A 21,399-nucleotide genomic window follows, 5' to 3' on the forward strand; every position below is an offset into this window, starting at 1 on the left:
CACAACCCTGTACCCGCTCCTGAGAGGCAACGCCATTTCACCTCGTGCAAAGGATACTATGTTCAGTTTGCTTATTCATAACACTAGCAGTGGCTCTAAACCCACTGCTGTTTCTTTTAACTCAGATTTATAAGCAGAGGTTGAAATCAAAGCACACACTGAGCATCTGTAGTATAAACATTTATTTTTCAGTCTTTATAGTGACACTTTAACCAAGCAGTAGTACAGAGGTGGTGGTGGGATGCCCCTTTAAACCACTGATTGCTGTTGTGATGCTGAGCTCATGTTTCTCCACATGCCTCCTGATCTTCAGCTGAGAGGCTCAGCCGCTGCCCGCTTATGAGTCCTGTATGCTATCAGAGCTCTGATCATCTTAATGATGACTGCTTTTCAACAAAAGTACAAGAACATTTCAACAAACACAAAAAATGGGATTATTATGGCACAACATAAAAACAGAAAAAATATGAATTAATTTCATGGTTTTATGTGCACCTCTAAAAGTTATAGCACCAGTAACTCAGATAATCGTCAGTGTTATTGATGATCCCTTATGGTAAAAACAGGATCTACTGGACAGACCTCTATAAAAAAAACAAAAAGAAAAACAAAAATATTAAAAGTGCTTTTCGCACAAAAGGATGGAGTCATCCGGATGAATGAGGAGAGTCAGTATCCCAGCAGGCAGCATTCCTGATCCGGATCAGCAGCCTCCGCAGCTTTTGCCACAGCTTCCTCCAATCGATGCACACTGACCGCTAAGCGCCATCACACCGCAGCGAGAGAACTGATCACGACACAGATCCGCTAGAAAAAGACACACAGTTTACCCTCTGATAGCAACCGTCTTTTACTTCCACTATAAAGAAGCTGCTAATATATTAGATCATTATGTTCTTATTTTCTAACTGTAGCTACATTGGCTTGATAATATTTTTTATTCTTTTTTATTATAAAAATTTGATGAATGAATTAATAAAAAATATCCCCATGCAAAGAGATCGATTGTTCTCCCAGTGTATGGATGGGTTGTTTCCTGGTACCCATAGTCCAAAAACATAACTGTAAGGTTATGAATCTTTTCCTGGCTGTTTTTCCTGTGTGACTCTGTATCCAGGTAGGACCCTGATCTTCATCAATTTATTTTGATTATTTGGCAGGAATCATGTAAGAAAGCATTAAAGTAAATATGGATGCATCAAACATCAGCACTGACAAGGATGTTTGGTTTTCACTAAACATATCAGTATCAGTCTGAGAAGTAAAACTAAACATCTGATATTTATTTACATTTTGCCGCTTTATGTGTTGGTAGAGGTGGTGGGGGGGTTGGTCTTGTGACAATGGCAATGATGCAATGCAGGACTGTGGGTGTTTAACTGAAACAAAGATCAGCACTATGGTTTCTTTTCCATATGGACCAAAGTGTTGGGAATTATATAGCACACATTATTTGTATATATTGAGAATCAGCAATATTAAAGGTATAGTTGAGGATTTTCACGAATTGTTGAAAAGACCCTCCCTCTCCACTTTAAAAATGAAAATGCACATGCACAACCCTGTACTCGCTCCCGAGAGGGAACACCTATTAAATGCACATGATAGCATGCACGAGCCCATTTCTCCTCATGCACGAGCCCATTTCTCCTCATGCACGAGCCCATTCTCCTAATGCACGCTCTCTTTAAAAGTTACTGTTTGCATCTCCCATACAATGCTTACTTTCTAAAAGAAGGTTTGCAATTTTTCCACGTCAGACTCACGACCGGTAAGTGAAAATGGGGGCGATCCTTACATAAACATATGACCAGAATGATTGACAATCGCGAGGACCACTTATTTTGATGATCCACCCGGAAAAAGAACATCCTCCACTAGACCTTTCATACTGGACATTGATATCAGCCCAAACTATGAAAGTGTTTGAATCTCATTATTGTGCATCTTGGGTTTGCTGTTGTGTAATATGCAGGTCTAAGCCCACCTCTGAGTAGCTCCTCATGTGCGCACACGGTCCTCATGCAGATCTCCTTGTTGATTACATAAACCCGTCGCAAACTGAACAAAAACACAAGAGAGAAATCAGAATGTATTAAGAGAAACTAGCAGCACACACTGACAAACAGTACATGGTTTACCTCATGAAACTTACAAAAAAAATCCTTTAATCCTCAGTTTTTTTAATCTAGATTAACAAGGCAAGTTGATGTCTATGATTTACATCAACACTTATACTCAAAATAACAGCGCTGTGTTTAAATAACAGAGGAAAGCTAAGCTTTACTCCATTTCCACATAAAATCCTTTGGGAATGCTGCACTTTTAAAATACAAATCTGCTTCTAAATCTCTGCATTTGTTTCAGAAACATCTTCCTTGGGATCAGGCTACATGTTTAGTTTTATTGGATTTGTTTTGGCAGGCTGGCCCACAACATAAATCTTGCTGGTTTGAAAGCAATATGTTCCCTGGTGTGTTTGAGGTTGCTGTCTTATTAAAATGCCTATTTTAATGTTATTTCCATTTTGGCATAAAGCAACATCACCTCTCAAAGTATGTTAATGTATTCAGTAGATCCGATGTGTGGTAAACAGGCCTGAAACCACTTAGGGATTGTTTGCTAAGCAATCTGCACATCAGAAAAATCAGCGATGCACAAAATGTTGCATTGTTTTCATTAGGCCACCAAATGTCTAACAATCCATTATCTATGTCCCTGCAGGGTTGCTAGGGATTAATGCTTATAGCCTGGCTTCATCTCAAAGCTTACAGCACTTATAGGAAACTGTAGACCCTCTTTGAGTTGACTCCTGGTATCTTTACTCTTTTCTTCTGTCTCTCTTTTGGTTTCCAGTTTAACGTTTTAAGAGCATTTTAGCTGAGCACCCCGTTTATTTCTGCGCTTTGACAGACTGAATGACCTCACCGTCTTTCAGTGTTATTCTGTTGGCCGTCTATCACTCTGCTACACAAGTAAACTATTTGTTTCATGGAACTATAGCGTTTATAGAAAATAATGACTAATCTGTTTAGTAACGCTGGACTGCTGTTATTTTGAGCACAGCTGCACATCATAAAAGCATGAACCCTCAGTCCTTACTGGCAGCAAAAAGATGAGGGAAAGGACTCTGAGGAATAAATATAAATAAACACAAATGTAATGTTAGGGGTGGATTTTCATGCATTACGTGTGTCTGATCTCTCCAAGCTGCTTAGGAAGACTGCAGCTACTATAGGTAAATGTTTTCATGATTTCTCCAAAATGTAGAGTTGGTCAGGTCACATTAAGCTCCATTACATTTTGACTCTAGTGTGATCACAGTAATGTCTGTGTCTGTGGGATAGACCTCATATTTCTGAGGGCCATCTATCCTGTACCTGTAGAAGCAAAGGCTGTTCAGACACTGCTTGCATGGTTTGTGCACCGAGTAGAGTCTGGTGCAGGGATACTGCTCCTCTCTGCAGTCTGAGGATCAGAAAAGATAAAAATCGTTTTATTTCTGTTGCAATCAGGTGCCAGTCCTTCCTGCTCTGAAGCTTTCTCACCAAGAGGTCCAGGCTCAGTTGGCTCTGTCTCAAAGACCGGATCTGGAATCCAAAGAGAAAACTGATTTTACACCAGAGAAACAGTCAGAAAAGCCTCATGGCAGAGGAACCTGCAGGTTTACCTAGCTTTTGCTGAACGACAGCAGGCTCGATTTGGACCTGCTGCTGGTAGGAGGATCCCGGAAAAGGGTCCCTATTTTGAGGTTCTGGTCCACAAAGTTAAATCAAATTACTTTTAATACTAAGACATTTATGAGCAAAAAACTGAAGAACATCGAGAGGAATTTACCTGGTGAATAATAATCATAGGACTCTGCGAATCAGGAGGGGGAAACATTTTGTGAGAAGGAAACCCAAAAAGAAACGTGATATGAATGCAAATGAAAGCAACCATGTGGTGAGGATGTATTCTATGACTTCATTTCCAGCACGTTTGCATTTTATATGTATGAAGAGTGAACTGAAAACAGCTGCTTTGTGGGTGGTAAACAGTGACAGGGAGGAGAAACCCTGGAGGCTCAACGAGACATCAGAGGGCAGCGAGGGATCAGGAACAGATGTGCAAGTCAATACTCTCTGAATGAACTCACCCAAGAAGCTACCCTGGCCCTGGTCCTGGTCCTGGTACTGGGCCTGAGCAAGCAGAACTGTCGCATACAGATAGAAAAAAAAAAAAAAAAAAGAAAGCTGGGCAAAAGTTATAAGGACTTGTTCTCCTTGTAATTTACCTTTTTAGACGTTTGTTTACAGCGTGCACTCTCCTGTAATTAGGCAGTTTCTAACTTTTTTGATGATGCACAAAATGAGGTGGAAGACTTTAAACAAGTGGAAAAATAATTGATTACCTTTCAAGCAACAAAGCTTATTGAATTAAAGACAGTTTAGGGACATGATTGGAAATAAACTGGGCATCCCATGGAGAGTGAGTCTACCAGGAAACATATGGAAGATGGCTCCACCATCCTGTAGGAACAGGACTAAAACTGACAACCCTTTACTGTCCAAGTTACCATTTTTGTTAACTTTGAAACCCACACTGTAGCAAACAAGGCAGAATCATGAGGTCAAATGTTGTCTGCAGGGTTTTCAAGGTCCACCGATGTATTAAAGGTGAGTGAAACTGCTTCATAAAAAATAAAATAAAACACTAGTAAGCTAATATTGCCTATTTTGTGCAATGTGTTACAATAAAAATACTAAAATTAAAAGTTAAAAACTTTTAAAAAATATATTAAGCAAAGTAAAATAGTTCAAAAGCTAAGTTAAAAAGTGAAAAATTTTTCTGAGGGTTATGTCGTAACTGATTTTCATGAATTTCCTATAGAAGCTTCCCTTGAATTTTTTTTCCCAACCATTTTAAAGGTAATAACTGATTTTGGTAATTATATTGACTTTGATTTTTTTTCCATGCAAATACTTTTCTTTAAGTTACAAAAGTTATAAGGTCTTGTTCTATCCTCCACTCTTGACTTTTGAATTTCAAAGTATTTTACTGCGGTCTATAAAGGGTAAACCATTTCCAATGGTCAGGAAAATCACTGTAGGGCTCTCTGAAAAAACAAACTGTCCTCTATTTTCATCTCTTATTTTCTGTCACACGTAACTTTTTTTGAATCATCAAAATCATTTTAATTCAGACAAATATAAGCAAAGTAAATAGAAAACAGGTTTCAATAACTGGCCATTTGTATAAATAGTTAACCTGAAACTATAGCTTGGTGTGTTACCCTTCATGGCAGAAAGGATGTTTTATTTGTGTTGTTTTTAAATGTTTAGTGCATCACTTTAAAACCTTTTTGTTAGTTTTTAGCCTCTTAAATGTGGACTTGTCATCACTTTGAGTACATTCCCTCAGCTGCATGCCAAAATGCACCTAGATTAATACACAGCAGGACGGGCATTTTAGAGTGAAGCACCTTGTTCTGATGCACAGGAGGAAGATTTCAGATAAAAAGAGCAGCCATGCCCCTATGATTTCTTGATTATCAACAGTAACAGGCCTGGGTGAGATGTGGGTTAAGGCAATTAAAATCCCCATTTAACAGGAGGGTCAATGATAGTTTTACATAACTTGGTTTTAATTCCTTTTTATGAGTAAGTCTTGTTGTCTCTATTTTGTGTTGTTCGGATGTTTAATTTTGTATGAGGGTTTAAATTAGAGGTCACAAAAATACATTTGTAGTGTCTTCTATAAATTACGCTCAGGAAACCTTTCTGCAAATCCAGGAAGAAAAGTCTGCAGATTTGTCTATCATTACCAGCTTGTTTTACCATTTTATTTTTTAAATCAACAAAATACATATAAAATGTGAAATGACTGAGTGCTGTCTGCCTGAGGCGGTTACCTGGCATGCAGATGAGTAGGAGGACTCTCATGGTCACTATGGGAGGTAGACTGACTACAACACTGTGGAGAAGAAGGAAACAAAACAGCATGAAGAGAAGAAAGTTTTCTTCCTGTCCCCTGAAATCTTTTCTCTTCTCTTTCTTCTCCCCTGCCCTCTGTCACCTTTCCAGCCCCCCCGCTGCTCTCTCCCCTCTGTGTGCCCTCCTTCAACCATCGTCCTCCCCTCACCGGCCTCACACCCACCGCAAGCAACAGACGCTGAAAAAACTTACAGTATGTTTCTTTTTTTTTACTCTTTTCTTCCTGGCTGTAGCAGAGTGTCAAAGCTGCATTCCAAGAAAGGAAACAGAACCCCCCCCCCCATCTCACTGTGAGCTGTTCCCATCCCTCCCTCCCTCCTTCCTCTGTCTCTACATCCTTCATTTCCCTGTCACACTCACTGGTCATTTCCTCGAACCCTCCCCCCCTTGCTCTTTACTTTCTTCTTTCCTCCAACAAAATAAAAAAAATAAAAAACAGATCATGTGTGGGATCCAGCGGCTCCCTAGAAAGAGTACAGAAATGTAATCCAGACTCTGTTCCATACATGAAACTCTCTCCTCCTGATTTCCTAACAAAAAACTGCTTGGTGGAAAGTCTGGTTTTGTTCTCCTCGGCTGCAGGTCTGCACGTTTAGCTGCAGTTATTCTCCATCCCACCCTCTGACTAAAACCCCAGGTTACAGTAAATCTGTCTTTGTGCACCAGAATAACTCACAGAAACACAAACCCAGTAATTCTCCTGCAACACGATGGCTATCAGAAACCATATGTTCTCTCAGCCACATCTGGGAGCAATTAGACCCCCCTCCTTCCTACACTTTCGTCCTCCACTTTCAAGCTAAAGAGACCTCCATTCCCCCCCTAACCTTCATCCTCTGCAAACTGAGGACAGCACCAGAAGATGCTAAGTTAGCATCTAGTGTTCAGAGCCCATTTATGATTATAAACATCAAGCATATTCAGTTTGCATGGTGCCCTCACTGACCCCCATGAGAGCAGTTTTTTTTAGTTTTTTCTCCACTACTCTGGCTCCTCCTTCTCCTCTGTGGTAAAAACACAACCCACATGTCCACTTTAAAAATGCATTAAATAGAAAATAAAGCATGACCTGATTCAGTCTCTCTTAACCAAATGTTTTAAGCTTGTTAAATGATCTGCATGCACTCTCCACTTCATTATCTTATATCTCAGTGATGTGTCTAAAATCAGCTCCTTTAGACAAGTTTGTTTAATCAGAGTTGATCATGAAAGAGAAGCAGACACCAAGATGCATTCACTAGGTTTAACCCCGCTTTCTTACCTAACTCTGGTTCACTTATCTTCTACCTCTGCCGGTGCTGATGCCTCCTGTGAAAGCAGGAGGATCCTGCAGCTCCACATTGTACCACCCCACATAGGCAATCTCCTCCTCCTCCTGCAGCTCCCACCCCTCAGTCCAAGTCCACACTCCACTTCCAGACGGCTGATACTTATTCTCATTTAAATTAGTTGATGAGGGACACAAAACGAACACAACCTGACAAACTAAAGGACCATAAAGGTATCCAGAGTTAACTGTGGAGTATTGTAGAGAATGGATCGTTGAGGCTCACCTTCCCTCCATCCAGGACCTGTGCAGGCCCAGGGTCAGAAAACATCTCTCTGCAGACCTCACACATCCTGGACAGAAAACGTTTAACTTCCACCATTAAGGCTGCAGAGTGCCGTTTACCTAAACCAACTGCCGGTTTCCAATGCTCAAATTGATACCTTATTCATTCCTGCTGCCACTAGACTCTATAATACTGCACTATAACCACAATAACTCCTGTAACAACCACTATGCAACTATATTAGAGTTTTTTTATTGACTGTGCAATATTCTGTGCAATATGCTGACTGTGCAATATATATAATAATAATAATAATAATAATAATAATAATAATAATAATAATGCATTTTATTTGTATTGCACTCCACATTTCAACAAAATCTCAAAGTGCTACAAGTTAAAACAAAACCATACAATAAAAACAGCATACATAGTTAAAACGAGACATTACAATAAAATAACATACGTAGTAAAAACAAAACAGTAAAATAACCATAAAACCACACAGATAAAGTACTAACTAATGTTCAAAGGCCATTTTAAATAAAATTGTCTGGAGGCCTTTCTTGAACGCCTCCACACTCTGTGGGACCCTAAGGGACTCTGGGAGGCCATTCCAGAGTTGTGGGGCAACTGCCTGGAAGGCCCTATCTCCCATTGTGCAGAGCTTGACTCTTGGCTGGTGCAGTCGGTGGGTGGAGGTGGTGGAGTGGAGGGTCCTGGAGGCGGTGTGAGGTGTGAGGAGTTCCTTGAGGTAAGCAGGGGCAGTTCCATGTATGCACTGGTGAGTGAGGAGGCAAAGTTTGTAATGTATTCTGTGTTGGATGGGCAGCCAATGAAGGGACCTGAGGACTGGAGTGATGTGTTCATGTTTGCGCCTCCTCGTCAGGACCCGGGCAGCACAGTTCTGGATGTGCTGCAGCTTTTGTAGACTTTTGCCAGGGACCCTGACGAGGAGGGCATTACAGTAGTCCAATCTGGAGGAGACAAAGGCATGGATTAACTTTTCTGCGTCGGGTTGGGAAAGGGAGGGGCGGAGTTTTGCAATGTTTCTGAGGTGGAGGAAAGAGACCTTGCAGAGGTGACGTATGTGGGAGTCGAACGTGGATCCAATTTGACACCAAGGTTTGTAACAGATGAGGACAGAGGGATGTTTTGACCGAAGATAGGGATACTGTTTAGGGAGAAGGACTTGGTTTGGTGTGGGGTACCAATGAGAATGGCTTCTGTTTTGTTGCTGTTGAGCTGTAGAAAGTTTTCAGCCATCCATGTCTTTATCTCCCCCAGGCAGCAGTGAAAAGCAGATGGCAGAACTGTGGGAGAAGTGGAGTCTATTTTTATGTACAACTGTGTGTCATCTGCATAACAATGAAAAGAGATATGAATATAATAGTCATACCACTACCTCCCCGTTGTTCCTTACCTACTAGACTTTAATGTAAAAGTCAATCCACCTGTATATAAGCCATCCTGATTGTACATATGTCACCTCAAATCTCTGTGTTACTCCCTTGTATTTTTTTATTTCTTATTTTTATTTTTCTATTTATTTTAATTTTATTTCTATTTATTTTTATTCCTAATGCACCTTTTCCTCCTTGTTTGCACCTTCTTTCTCCGCTTTCTCCGCTGTGAGATCAATAAAGCTAATCTAATCTAATCTAATTAGCGATAATTCAGCCATGCCTCCCTCTTATGTAAGAACTTTTTAATTTTTTTTTTTTATTGAAATTTCCTAAACTTTCCTTTTTGATAAAGCTTATAGTTAGCTATCTCCATAGTTATGCTGCTATAGGCTTAGACTTCTGGAGGACATAGGGACTGTCGGTCTGTTTTTCCAGTGTAGTCCTGTTTCTCTGACTGTGACTGGCTGGATGTGCTCTCTTCATCCTCTGACATAGGAGTTTGCTTGGAGCTTGTCTGCCTGGCTATATGTTTCCTGGATAGAGCCGCCTTTTACAGCTGCTTTTTGTATCTCTGCTTCTGTCTCCTTGAACCCCAGTCGGCCTCAGCAGATGGCCACTCACACTGTGCCTGGTTCTGCTGGAGGTTTCTTCCTGTTAAAAGGGAGTTTTTCCTCTCCACTGTCACTACAAACATGCTTAGTGTGAGGGGTTGCATCCGAGTCAATGAGTCGATTCAATCAACTGGTTTTACTTAGATATAAAATTTTGAATCAATTTGACTGTATGATCCGGATGAACTGTAAAGTGCCTTGAGATGACATGTGTTGTGAATTGGAGCTTTAGAAATAAACTAAATTGAAAATTGTCTTCATTGAGAACAAAGTGGAGATGAAGTAAAACGTCCTTAAAAGTAGAAACCACAGAAGTCTTATCAAAGAAAATGATATTGAGCAATTCAATTCAAAACTTAAACAACTTATATTGATTCAAGTGTATTTTAACATTTTGTGGGTATGGCTTAAGCCTAGTGTTACATCCCAAAGATGGATCATTTTGTTTTTTGCACGTTGCTCTGTTTTATGCTCTGCCTCCAAGAATGGATGCTGCTTTTTGAGTCTCAGGGATCACCTGCATACTATTTAAGGCCTGTGAAGCTGTACTTCAGGGCCTCTGGGCCATTTATCCCCCAGACACCTCTGTTGCTGTTGTAGCATCTAATGGGCTGTTAATTTTCTGCCATGTAAAACTGTACAAGTGATTTTTGTAGGGGAGAGCTGCCTTGAGTTTTAGTTTGGTAAGGCAAATTTTCTTTGTCCCTTATAACTCCTATAGGCCAGGCCAGTGGACGTGACCCTAGTAAAATTAGTAATTTTATTTAATAAGACCAATATAAGAATGAATCCAAAGACTTTAAAGCATAAACTTATGGCCCCAAACATATAAGAAAAAATAAAAGGGGGAAGACTACTGGCTGATGGGAAGATAAGACTATGTCGTGTCATCCCAGAAAAAGCTGGTCATTTGTTTAGAGCAGGTCTGCAAGAAAATTAATAAAAGGTTTAGTGGAAGGTAAGCCGATGTTGGAAGTTCATTAAAAACACATTTGGTGGAGCCAGAGCTTCAAGAGAAACGATGTAAAGATAAATCCATGATCCCACAGATAGAGTTTAACTCTGCTACAGCATTGTGAATATCCATCTACCTACATGGCATACATGACTAAACAATTGATAATATGCACTAGGAAATGTGCTGTGGTTGGTATATTTGCTCGACACAAAGATTAAGAAGTGCAGGAACTTCATCTGGTCCTGTTTCCAAAGTGATTGCTCATGAAAAACCTGGAAATTGGGACATTCAGAAAAACAAAAAGGCACCATTAAAGAGGTTCCTAAAGTTAGAGTAGGACCCCACTGTGGGGCAGAAGTTGGGGCCTGAAAGGACTGCAGCTCCCCCATGTGGAAGCAATATGTAAAAATAAACTTTCTAGCCAAAACCAAAGATGGTAAACCAAGTGCTCATCTGCAGCAGTGTTAAAAAGGACAGTATAAACTTTTTTCTGTTGAGAGGTAGAAGTTGCAGTGCGGTACGGTTAACCTTTATGCTTTTTGGATTAAGTAATATTTATTCAGGTTACAAGCCTTTATTACCCCTTTTTCATACATTTTAGGAGACACCAGGTCAAGAAACACTTGTTGCAAAGTCATTTAACAAAACTGTTGTTCTCTAAATATACTTTATCAGAAGCACCAAAAGTATGCTGTGTTCTGGTCTTTGTTCTGAAGCACCTAGAATTTGAACAACTAATCCTTATCCTACAAAGGCATAATATCAGATCAATTACTTTGTTCTTTGAATATTATTATCAGGTCATTTTTTTTCTCTCTTCTGTTTATTTGTATTGTTACATCTCCTGTTTTGGCATCAAATGGAAAGCAAAGAAAGAACGTTTTCTCACAGTGAAACCTGTCCTGTTTAGTCAGTAGATTCACACAAAATTGACTTAATCGGGTTTAGATTTCCTTGATTAAAAACTACTGAACAAAAATACAGAAAACCATTTAACATTTAAGCTTGTTTTTTTTTTTCCATGCAGGAGTAGTGCCACATTTCTAAAAGAAAAGATTTGGTTTGGAAATGTATTAAGAGCTCAGCACTGACTAATGTTTGGTTTTTAAAATGTTTTAGTAGAAAAACGACAAAACACTGAAGATCCAAGTTGCTGCAACACAAAAGATTTATTGTCTATCAAAAACAAGGAGCGCTGTTGTCATTGAGGGGTCATATGTACTGTATGCCTTTCATTAAAGTGCAATATCAAAAACCAAAAACTGAAGGAGGAAAAAGCCTCAGTTCTTCCACTTTAATGTGAAGCTTAATATTTTGCATGTACACAAACATCCACAGAGTAGAGTTGGAGATAAAATCATCTTTTAGGACTCAGTTAAACACTCTCTCCAGCATTAATACTGGAATTGTGCGTTTGTGTAACACCAAGTCCTCCAGCCACACACGCCTCTCTAGTACAGAAATACGCAGCGGCATGTGAGATCCCTGATGGTCAGGCCCCTATCAGACCTTAAAGAGCGCTTTATGATCAATAATTTAATAATCACGTTGTACAAAAGGATGGCAGACATCAGACTGCTGCGGCCTTCCTCTCCTTGTATGTGGCCATCATCTTCTTGATCTCAGCGATGGCTTTTCCTGGGTTTAGGCCCTGCCGATGAAAACAGAGTAAATAACCGTCAGATTTACTGAGAAGAGGAATCCATAATCTATCAATTACCTTTTTGAACATTTAACAGTTCCTTGCTAAATCACCTAAAATCAAAACTAAACGTGATGCAGTGATCCAGAAACAGCTTACTTTTGGGCAGGTCTTGGTGCAGTTCATGATGGTGTGGCAGCGGTAGAGGGAGAAAGGATCCTGCAGCTTGGACAGACGCTCCTCTGTGAACTCGTCTCTCGAGTCGATCATCCAACGGTACGCCTGATATAAAAACGCATACAGGTTTTGCAATCGAGGTGTTTTCATAAGCTGTGTAAGATAAAAAAATAAAATAAAAAAAACTTCAAAAACATACCTGCATGAGCACTGCCGGCCCAAGGTATTTGTCTCCGTTCCACCAGTAGCTCGGACAGCTCGTACTGCAGCAGGCGCACAGGATGCATTCATACAAGCCGTCCTGCAGCACAAACAGAAATGTTGAACCAGTACTGGAAATCCTTTCCTGAACTGAAGGTGATGCTTTACCAGCTTTTGTCTGTCCTCCATAGACTGCAAGTACTGCTCCTTTCCCTCCTTCGACTCGTCCCTCTTCTTTAGGTACGGCTCGATGGACTTGTACTGGGCGTAGAAGTTACTCATGTCCTGCAAACAGAACAGAAAGGTTCAGTGAAACAATCTGATGACTGATAGAACTTTGGCAGCCTGGGTCCAATTCATTTCATTTATACAAACTGCACTCTAAAAAAAAAAAAAAAAAGAAAAGTTGGCAGAACTCAAAATCTTAAGGCAACAAACTTCAACAAATATTTAAGTTCAGGACTTTTATTTCATTATTTCTGTTATCCTTTTAACTTTATCAAACTTGAATTTTATGTCATTGTAACTTGAAATGCTTATTATTTTCTAACTTGTGTAAAAGTTGTGGTGACTTAAAAAAGGTAATTATTTAACTAATATTATATTTCTTACTTAAAAAAAAAAATAAAAAATCTTTTTTTTTTTATTTAGAGCTTTTTGTCCCTCAGTGGGGAAATTTGTCATCTACATTTTTGCCAAATCCTTTTTTGTTACAGGGATAGAAACGGTCAGTTTTAAACCTGCAACCTATACAATTGATGAAAGTAGAAAATGCTGTGCGGATCTGATATTAATATTGTTCCAATATTAATATCAGATATTGGTCCGATTTAGCCAAAAAACAACTTTTGGAGTACATCTGCCGCTATTTATATTCTCGTATATTCTAATGCTGATAGAAACTCTCTGCTCCTGTAACTCATTGGTTAATATTACATGGGCAAATTGTTCTTGTCTTTTGTTGTTGACTTTGTTCATCCGTTTTTATCAAGCCTTTTTCTAATATTCTACAGTACAAAATAAGTAATAAATATGCATAAAGATTTGTGCTAATATATCGGGTCAATATCAGCATCGCTTCGTTCTCAAAGACGCAATATTGGTATCGTATAGGAAAGGAAAAAGTTGTAATGAAACATCCCCACTTACTAACCTGTAGGCCTCTTCAAATTTCTGATTACTGGTATCTTAACTATAGGTCAACTTGAGAGTTAAAAAATTATTAAATACGGCTTTATTTACAGACAATGTCATTCTAAATTTGCAAAATCTTTAGCGTCAAAATAACGTTAAAAATGAACATTAAAAGATCATTGTGTCTAACTCAATAAGCAATTCCAAAAGTTGGTTAGTTTTACAGCAAAAACATGAAAGTTTTCAGAACTTTTACCTTTTTGCAATAATTAGCAACTCACTGGATAAAGATTAAAGATTACAACTACCTAGTTTTTTTTTTACTGACTGCAAGTATTGTCCCTTTATATATAACACTTTGTTTTTCAGGTTTACAAAACAAAAAAATAGTTTTTCAGCTAAAAAAAAGGAAGTTTTTTTTCTTTTTACAGTGTGTATCTGTTGAGAACCCTTAAAATTATGAAGCAGCCACTGCTTTAAAGTGTTTTCTTTAAAACACCAGAAAAATATTAACCTAGCTAAACCCAGGAAGAGAAGACAACTGTAGACGTTCATCTTGTCTGGGTTCAAAAAACAGTATTTCTACTTACTGGTACCAGGTCCTTGACCACATACATGTGGGGGAGTGGGTAGATCTTGGTGGGCTTGCTGAGGTTGGAGTCAATCTTGTTGAGGCAGGCAAGTGTGTTTCCTCCGTTTATGTTCATTGCACAGGATCCACAAATACCTGATTTATAATAAAACAATTTTTTTCCCCAATGGATTTTTAAAGCAATCATGAAACAAAATGCTGCAAGGAAAATACCTAGAGAAGAAATGAATGTTTTACCTTCTCTACAGGAGCGGCGGAAGGTCAGAGTGGAATCCATCTCGTTTTTTATCTTGATGAGAGCATCGAGAACCATTGGGCCGCAGCTGGATAAAGACATGTCAGCTCGTTTTCATTGAGTTTAAGGATTTTGTTCATCAGTAAAACTGTAGTTTATACGACACGCTGCTCTTAAAAAAATAAAGGTAAATATTTCAGGAGCAAGAAAAACACTTTTATAAACAAGCAACAGACAAATTCTGACGCAGAGGACTGAGACAGTAAAAAATACACAACTTGATGTTCAAAAGTCAGAAAAATGTAATGACACCCTTTAAAATGTTTACTTCTATTTTTCTAAGACATTTAAAAAAAAAACTAAGAATACATCACATTTATTGGTGTTTAAACATTTATCTGTTTTTTTAAATGATCTCAGAAGCCCCCACATGCTGTTATCATCTAGGTTTCCTTAGATCAGAGGAAAAGGATGAAGGATTTACGTGTTGAGGTCGATTTCATAGGTCTGCATGCGAGGCTTGTCTCCAGGTGTGTCTGGATCCCATCTGTACACTTGGAACTTCTTTATTCTAGGCTGAACTGCCGGAGCTGCTGCCGTCTGGGCATACCGCACTGCCTGGAAATACATAAATAGAGAAATACATTTAAAAAGTCACAACACGTAGTCTTTCTTGAAAAAAAAAAAAATCCACACAAAAATATATTTGAACATGTATTATTTGGATCCTCCTAGACATAGATCTCATCTCGACTAGTTTATTTGGTGTCACTAGCAAAGCCACTAAAAAGCAGTGTTGACATTAACTGTGTGTAATTTTCTTTAACAATACATTGACCCCTGGACCAGATCTTCTATGTTTGCTTTCTCAAATATGTAGTCAGTCCCAGCAGACTGATGTCATCAATAAACCGGATTCTGCTGGAACCCTCTGTTTGGTAAAAGGTAAATTGTTTCTTTCCACTGTCGCCACATGCTTACTCAGTATGAGGAACAGCAACAAAGTGAATACCCCAATGCTTTGAACAAATTGTCGCTATGAGTCAATTTAATGGATAGTATAACAAGAAGTTAAATACAAATTTGATTCAATTAAACACGAGTCTGTTGGAATGATTACAATATGGATTGAATTAATGACATTTTTTTAGTTATGGATAAAGCTGAATTAAGACAATAGATAATTGGAATATGAAAACCATTAAAGTCAATTTAGCATCACTTTTCACTTTTAAGACAATTTTTTTTTTTTTTTATGCAATATTATTTTAATTATTGGAGACTTCTTTATTAACAAGTGCAGATTCTATAAAGTTTCTCCAAATCTCTAAGCATTCCAGAATATTAAAAGTTTTCATACCTCAGTTAAGTTACTAAAAAATTAATAAAGCCTTTAAGTTTTCAGGTTTGATAGCAGTATACTTTAGCTAAAACCTTGTGTTGCTTGTTTTATTTTCTTTTTCTTCTTTTTGATTCTTCGAATTGACTGTTTAAGTTTATATTGGTTTTGTTTTCAATTGTACTTTTTGGAATTTTATTTTAAATTTGTTAATAAAAAGACAATAAAAAAAAAAGCTTCTTTATACAGGTCTTTAGCCTGCTAGCTTATAATGGATTGTAAGGCTATAGCTCGCATTATTGTAAGCTAGCAGGTTAAGGACGTGGACAAAGAAGTGAGATTTAAGTTTCAGCTATTTTTGAGATTATTTGGTTTTCTTATTGAAAGTAAATTTACTTAAATCGATGTATAAAACATGCCTATACAACATGTTTAAAGCAGTTAGCAAGATCTCCTCAAAAGTCTCTTGCTAACTGCTAATCTAAACAATATAGCCGGAGCATTAGCAGGTAGAAAGTGTTACGCTACTTTGGTTAACAATTAGGTAAAATAAGTGATTATTTTTCTACAATAATGAGTGAAAGTATATGTTTCACCCGCCTGCTGACAGCTTACCAGCGGTCCAGCAGGGGACCGGAAAGCCAAGACCCCACAGCGGCTCAAGGACGAGAAGCTAGCAACCGACATTTTTTTCTCTGACCTCTACCGGCGGCTAAGCAGCAGCTAATGCGCCTGCGTCAGAAACTACTACAGGAGCGCCTGTTTTGTTTACCTCTGCGTCCCGGTTTATTTATTTACAGGGTTATCATTGGATTGGAACTAAAATACTCAACTTTCGATTGTGTCGCGTTATGTATTTTCTTTTCTTTCGTGATTGAAGTTCTTTTTAAATAATAATAAAAAAGAAACTCTTAAACGAACATCTCTCCTTTGCTTTAGCTGCTTTAAAAACAAGCACACCACCAGCACCACGTGAACCCGCCGTGGTGCTGCCTCTTATTGAACTCGTAACTGTACTCAGGTGGGGTGAGAGTTTAGGTCATTTCAGTGATGTTTTTTATTTAATAATCAAGGAAAACGAACCGGCTGTTGGAAGAACATAATGGTATTTTTAACGCTGTCCTGCTGGATCCGCAACCGTGGACCAGACCGATTCTGGAAAGTGCAAGAACTCCTTAAACATGCTCGGGTGAGGCTCAGACTATTTCCTGGAGCTGTGACAATAAAAATATCTAATTCCGACTTTAATTATATCTACAATTCTCAGGTTATCCTTTCAAATGACTGTAAATAGGTCGCTGAGCTTAGGAGGACTGAACTAACACATGTTAACGTTTTTTTCGCTGTTTTGTCCCCCAGCACTTCAGAGGCAGGAAGAACCGCTGCTACAAACTGGCAGTGCTGGCTGTCAGGAGGGCTCTGGTCTATTCCACTAAAGCTCGGAGGTTTAAGAAGCACAACATGAGGAGGGTGAGACACAAACATGCAAGCCAAGGTCAAAATGCTCGTTTTAGGGCTCAACAGTTGAGTCAGCAAAATTCAGTGTAGTCACTTAAAGAAAACTAAAGTTGCACTGTTTGATTTATTTAGTTGTAAAATGTTAATAAAGTGAAAATCACCTCCTTAAAATACACATATTCCTCTGTTAAAATCACATAAGCAACCAGAGTTTATTTGAGTGCTTTTTATTTATTTGTTTTTTTATTTAGGAAATTTATCTTATACATGTCTTTCTATGTATTTTTTTTTATAGCTGCCACAGCATAATTGCTTTAATTCTTGCAAAATAATTTTGTTGCAATCTTTTAATTTCTGAGACTAGGAAATCTTTTGCTGTCCTGAACAAAATGCACAATTATCACCATCTTCTCAGCAAGAATCCAGGGATGCCAGTGGGGATACTTCTCATTAACAGTCATAAAAAAACAAACAATCAAACACATGGTGCTTTTGAGGTCAACCCAATCTCCTTCTTCCTTTAGGTGACCCATAGAAAAGAGGCATCTAAATTTTTTCTATGTTGGAATTTCTGGAAAAATATTGGCAACAACAAAACCTAGATAGTCACTTTAAAAAGTGGATCAGGTCAGGCTGCGATGAAGATATTTTTTATTCAGTCATCTTTAACCATCAATCTGAAGAAAAAAGACTATTAATATCAAACAGTATCAGATAATTGAGAGAAAAATACTGAGAATAAGAAGTTGTTGAGGTTTGCTAAAGTAGTTCAACAGGATTTCTGTGGGTCATTAAATATCATTAAAGGTCATTAAATAATCTTTTTAATGCCTGAATCGGAATTAAAATTCATAAAATTTGATTATTTTGGCATTTAAAATGCTCTAGTTGAAAAAAAAATGTTTATAAAACAATTTATTAAACGATATATATATATACAAACATATCACAATTTAATGTTTGGAAAAGAAGTTCGAGGCGGAGAGAAAGCTAGAGAATGTGAAAATGCTAGTTTCAGCAAAAGTGGCAGGAAATCGAGGATTTGCAGCCTGCTGACGGTAAAGTTAAAGAAGGAATTTGCCGTGTATATATGACAGTCATGGATACTTGTTGATGGCATTAAAATTATTTCTAAGAACATTAAAAAGCATAAAATTAGAGTTGCTCATTCTTGTATAAACCCTGTTCAAGTATGCATTGCCACTGCATTATCCACTCACGCAAGCATTCAAGATGATAGCAAAACCACCTAATAAGCATTTAAACATTGCTACTAAAGGTTAAACTATAAAACAACCAACCATTGTTGTCATAGCTGTTAATCATCGGGATCACACTCCATGAAAGAATCTGTTAAGAAGATCTTGAAGGCCATAGTCATTAGAGTCCACACTAGTCCTGCTACAAATAAAGTTGTATCAATTTTTAACTAAAAGTTTTTCATAATTTATGTTTAGAATTTATGTTGGAACCTGTGAAAAGTTAAATTTTCACCATTGTCTAGTGATGGTGAGATTAGGCATTGAACCATTTGGCCAAATTGCTTCAATGATCCCCACAGTTCATGATGCTCTATGTGAACATGTCACCACCTACTGGTGGAGTGCAGAACTACCGTTAGTAATACAATCTGTGATTTATTTTGCAATTGTTTTTTTTTCTTTTTTCGTTTTTTTTCTTGCACGTCCTGAACCACTTCCCGAAGCGGTCATGTGGTATCAAAGGTAGCGAGTCTTCGGATGTCATAGATTTTGGCCCCTCCTCTAAATGAATCACGCCTTGACATGTGCTTTGTGGAAACGCCCCCTCCAATATTCAACACATGCCTCAAAGCCTCGGCTCGTCTTATAACATCACTACCATAGTCTTTACTAATGGTATTTTATTAGGGCAACTCTTGCACCTTTTTGTGATTTAATCATTCTAGATATTCAGTAGATCAGAAATAGTGTTGATGAAAATGTAAAAAAACCCCCAACTAAGTTGTGTCATAATGTTTCTCGATCTATATTCCCCTAATTGTGTTAGTCTTATGGTCATTCACTTGCCATACAGTTTTGTACGAATACTTTTGTAAATAATGCTAATATATTCCTTTTTGTCAGCTGTGGATCAGCCGCATTGCAGCAGGAACACGAGAGCACGGCATGAAATATCCCGTCCTCATACACAACCTCACCAAGGTTTGTTGAATTGTTACTCCCCTGTCTGCAGCAGTCCCAGTGATGTTCCTGCACACACACTTTACTATGCTTCTTTTTTTTTTTTTCTACAGTGCAGTGTTCAGCTTAACCGCCGTGTAATTAGCGACCTGGCCATCACTGAGCCTCGGACTTTCCTGTCACTGGCCAAGCTGGCTCGAGCTCGTCAGCAGGAGGGTTTCCAGGCGGCCCTGGGAGACGGAAAAGAGCCTCCTGGCGTCCTCTCCAGGGTCATGCTGCAGTAGAAGACTGGATTCAGGAGGCAGATCTCCTGCATTGACTATGTTGTTCACAGGCATCAACTTGTCATTTCATTGATATACGTTACATATGAAATATTCAGATTTTTCTCATCGAAGGCAGGCTAAAGAGAGGACTCCCTGTATGTATAAAATGTCTTGCGTGTTGTTGATAATCTGATCAATGATGTTGGATTGATATTTCTGGTATAAAGGGACACTTTCGCACACTACCTGTGTCATTTATAAGCAATGCATTGTAGATATGGAAGAAAATGCATGTTCGGAAGAATCCTGTTGTTCGTCATAGGGAGGAGTTAGATTATGTTCCTGAAGGAAACTTATCACATACAGACATCAAGTAATCCATCTATTCCAAAACATGCAGTTCATTTCTTACTGAACAATATCTTCAGGCATATCTGGCTTTACAACTGTAAGCTGTAAGCTCTGATTTGATGCTTCTGTGGAGTTTGTTAATTTGTAAATAAATGTTTTATTTCTTATGGTGAGGAAGTGTTGTTATTGAATGTTTTGAGATTAACTGTTATTTTGAATGCTAAGATAGGATTCTGAAAAGATATTTAGAGAGAACGATTGGAACCCCAGCTTTCAGCCTTTTTATTTATACATCTGGATAGCCGCTATCTGTTGGCTTCATCTCACCCTGCCATTAGAAAAGTCCTCTGTCACAGCATCCTGCTACATATTCCCCACATTCACAAGGTTTCCAAGTCGCTCCAATTTCCGCCTCCACACTCCTTAAATTCAATATTCCTCTGTGATGAACAAAAAACCCATAGTCTTACCTCTCTGCCTGTGTACAAATCAAATTCTCACCTCTGCAACCTCCAGCTCTGTTCCCCATTTTTCTTTTTATTAATGTCACCATCTTAACAATGAACATCCATTTAAAATAGGCAGTGTCTGATTCTAGGTAAAATTTACCAAATAAACCAATGAAACAAACATTGAGGTATTAGTTCATCTTTTGTTACATTAAGTGAGGCAGAACCAAGGATACCAACTGTGGCTCTGGAGACCCCAGATTTAGCAGATTAAAGAGTAGGGGTGCACTATTTCCTTAATTTTGGGAGATTGGCCGATACTCAAAACCGATCTTAATCACCAATCTTCTCTACCTCTACTGCAGTCTAATCATCAGCTACAATCAGTGCTCTAAACATTTATATTTAAGAGAGTTGTTATCAGTTAAAACAAGCCTTTGTTCTTTTTTTCAATAAGATAAGATTAAAACATTTAAGGTGTATTTTGATTCTGTAACTAGTGCTATAAAGAAAATCTGCTAGAAAACTGAAATTTGTGCAGCCCTAAAATTTTGATGCTTTATTGATACGACTGAAGCTAAAAGTGCAACACGTTTATTTTAAATATTGTTGAAGGTAAGCGTATGACGTAGATCCAGGTTTCTGTTCTAGTGCATATATTCATAAGAAATGTATTTTGTATTACATCTTAAGTAGAGGGGCAGGAACCAGTTTTACTGTCCAGATCCGCCCATGACAGCAGGTTTTGCCAACATATTGTTTACAGTGTGATTTTTTTTATGTACCTGTATTTCATACACTCTACCTAAACGGGTACCTAAACTCATAGTTTCCCCCTACTTCTACAAAAATTGTAAACATGTGGAATAAATATTTTTAAAAATTAGAAT

General features: G+C 38.2%; 3 protein-coding genes across 5 annotated transcripts; 1 reads left to right on the forward strand and 2 right to left on the reverse strand.

Moving 5' to 3' along the window:
* Positions 1–165: 165 nt before the first annotated feature.
* On the reverse strand, positions 166–7,331 carry mfap2 (microfibril associated protein 2). 2 transcript variants are annotated; one of them, XM_038279926.1, is made up of 9 exons: positions 7,237–7,331; positions 5,894–5,955; positions 4,139–4,195; positions 3,838–3,861; positions 3,671–3,754; positions 3,549–3,590; positions 3,381–3,468; positions 1,988–2,061; positions 166–807 (listed from the first exon to the last, which is right to left on the reverse strand). In XM_038279926.1, the coding sequence occupies exons 2-9, from the start codon at positions 5,922–5,924 to the stop codon at positions 704–706; spliced, it is 504 nt and encodes a 167-aa protein (XP_038135854.1). In that variant the 5' UTR covers positions 5,925–5,955; positions 7,237–7,331; the 3' UTR covers positions 166–703. The 2 variants fall into 2 exon arrangements, with proteins under 2 accessions (XP_038135854.1, XP_038135853.1); XM_038279925.1 differs by having other exon boundaries at positions 4,139–4,198.
* A 4,316-nt stretch (positions 7,332–11,647) lies between these two features.
* sdhb (succinate dehydrogenase complex, subunit B, iron sulfur (Ip)) lies at positions 11,648–16,591 on the reverse strand. Of its 2 annotated transcripts, none has more exons than XM_038279929.1 (8): positions 16,439–16,591; positions 14,969–15,102; positions 14,487–14,572; positions 14,248–14,384; positions 12,692–12,808; positions 12,522–12,623; positions 12,305–12,427; positions 11,648–12,154 (listed from the first exon to the last, which is right to left on the reverse strand). In XM_038279929.1, exons 1-8 carry the CDS (start codon positions 16,508–16,510, stop codon positions 12,074–12,076), a joined length of 852 nt encoding a protein of 283 aa, XP_038135857.1. In that variant the 5' UTR covers positions 16,511–16,591; the 3' UTR covers positions 11,648–12,073. The 2 variants fall into 2 exon arrangements, with proteins under 2 accessions (XP_038135857.1, XP_038135856.1); XM_038279928.1 differs by having other exon boundaries at positions 16,424–16,532.
* Positions 16,592–16,742: 151 nt separating this feature from the next.
* Positions 16,743–20,233, forward strand: mrpl20 (mitochondrial ribosomal protein L20). The gene is made up of 4 exons (XM_038279930.1): positions 16,743–17,012; positions 17,183–17,293; positions 19,387–19,464; positions 19,557–20,233. The coding sequence occupies exons 1-4, from the start codon at positions 16,926–16,928 to the stop codon at positions 19,725–19,727; spliced, it is 447 nt and encodes a 148-aa protein (XP_038135858.1). The 5' UTR covers positions 16,743–16,925; the 3' UTR covers positions 19,728–20,233.
* Positions 20,234–21,399: the final 1,166 nt, after the last annotated feature.

Source organism: Cyprinodon tularosa, unplaced genomic scaffold (assembly GCF_016077235.1).
Source record: "Cyprinodon tularosa strain WSP-4 unplaced genomic scaffold, ASM1607723v1 ctg154, whole genome shotgun sequence".
NCBI classification, from domain to species: Eukaryota; Metazoa; Chordata; class Actinopteri; order Cyprinodontiformes; family Cyprinodontidae; genus Cyprinodon; species Cyprinodon tularosa.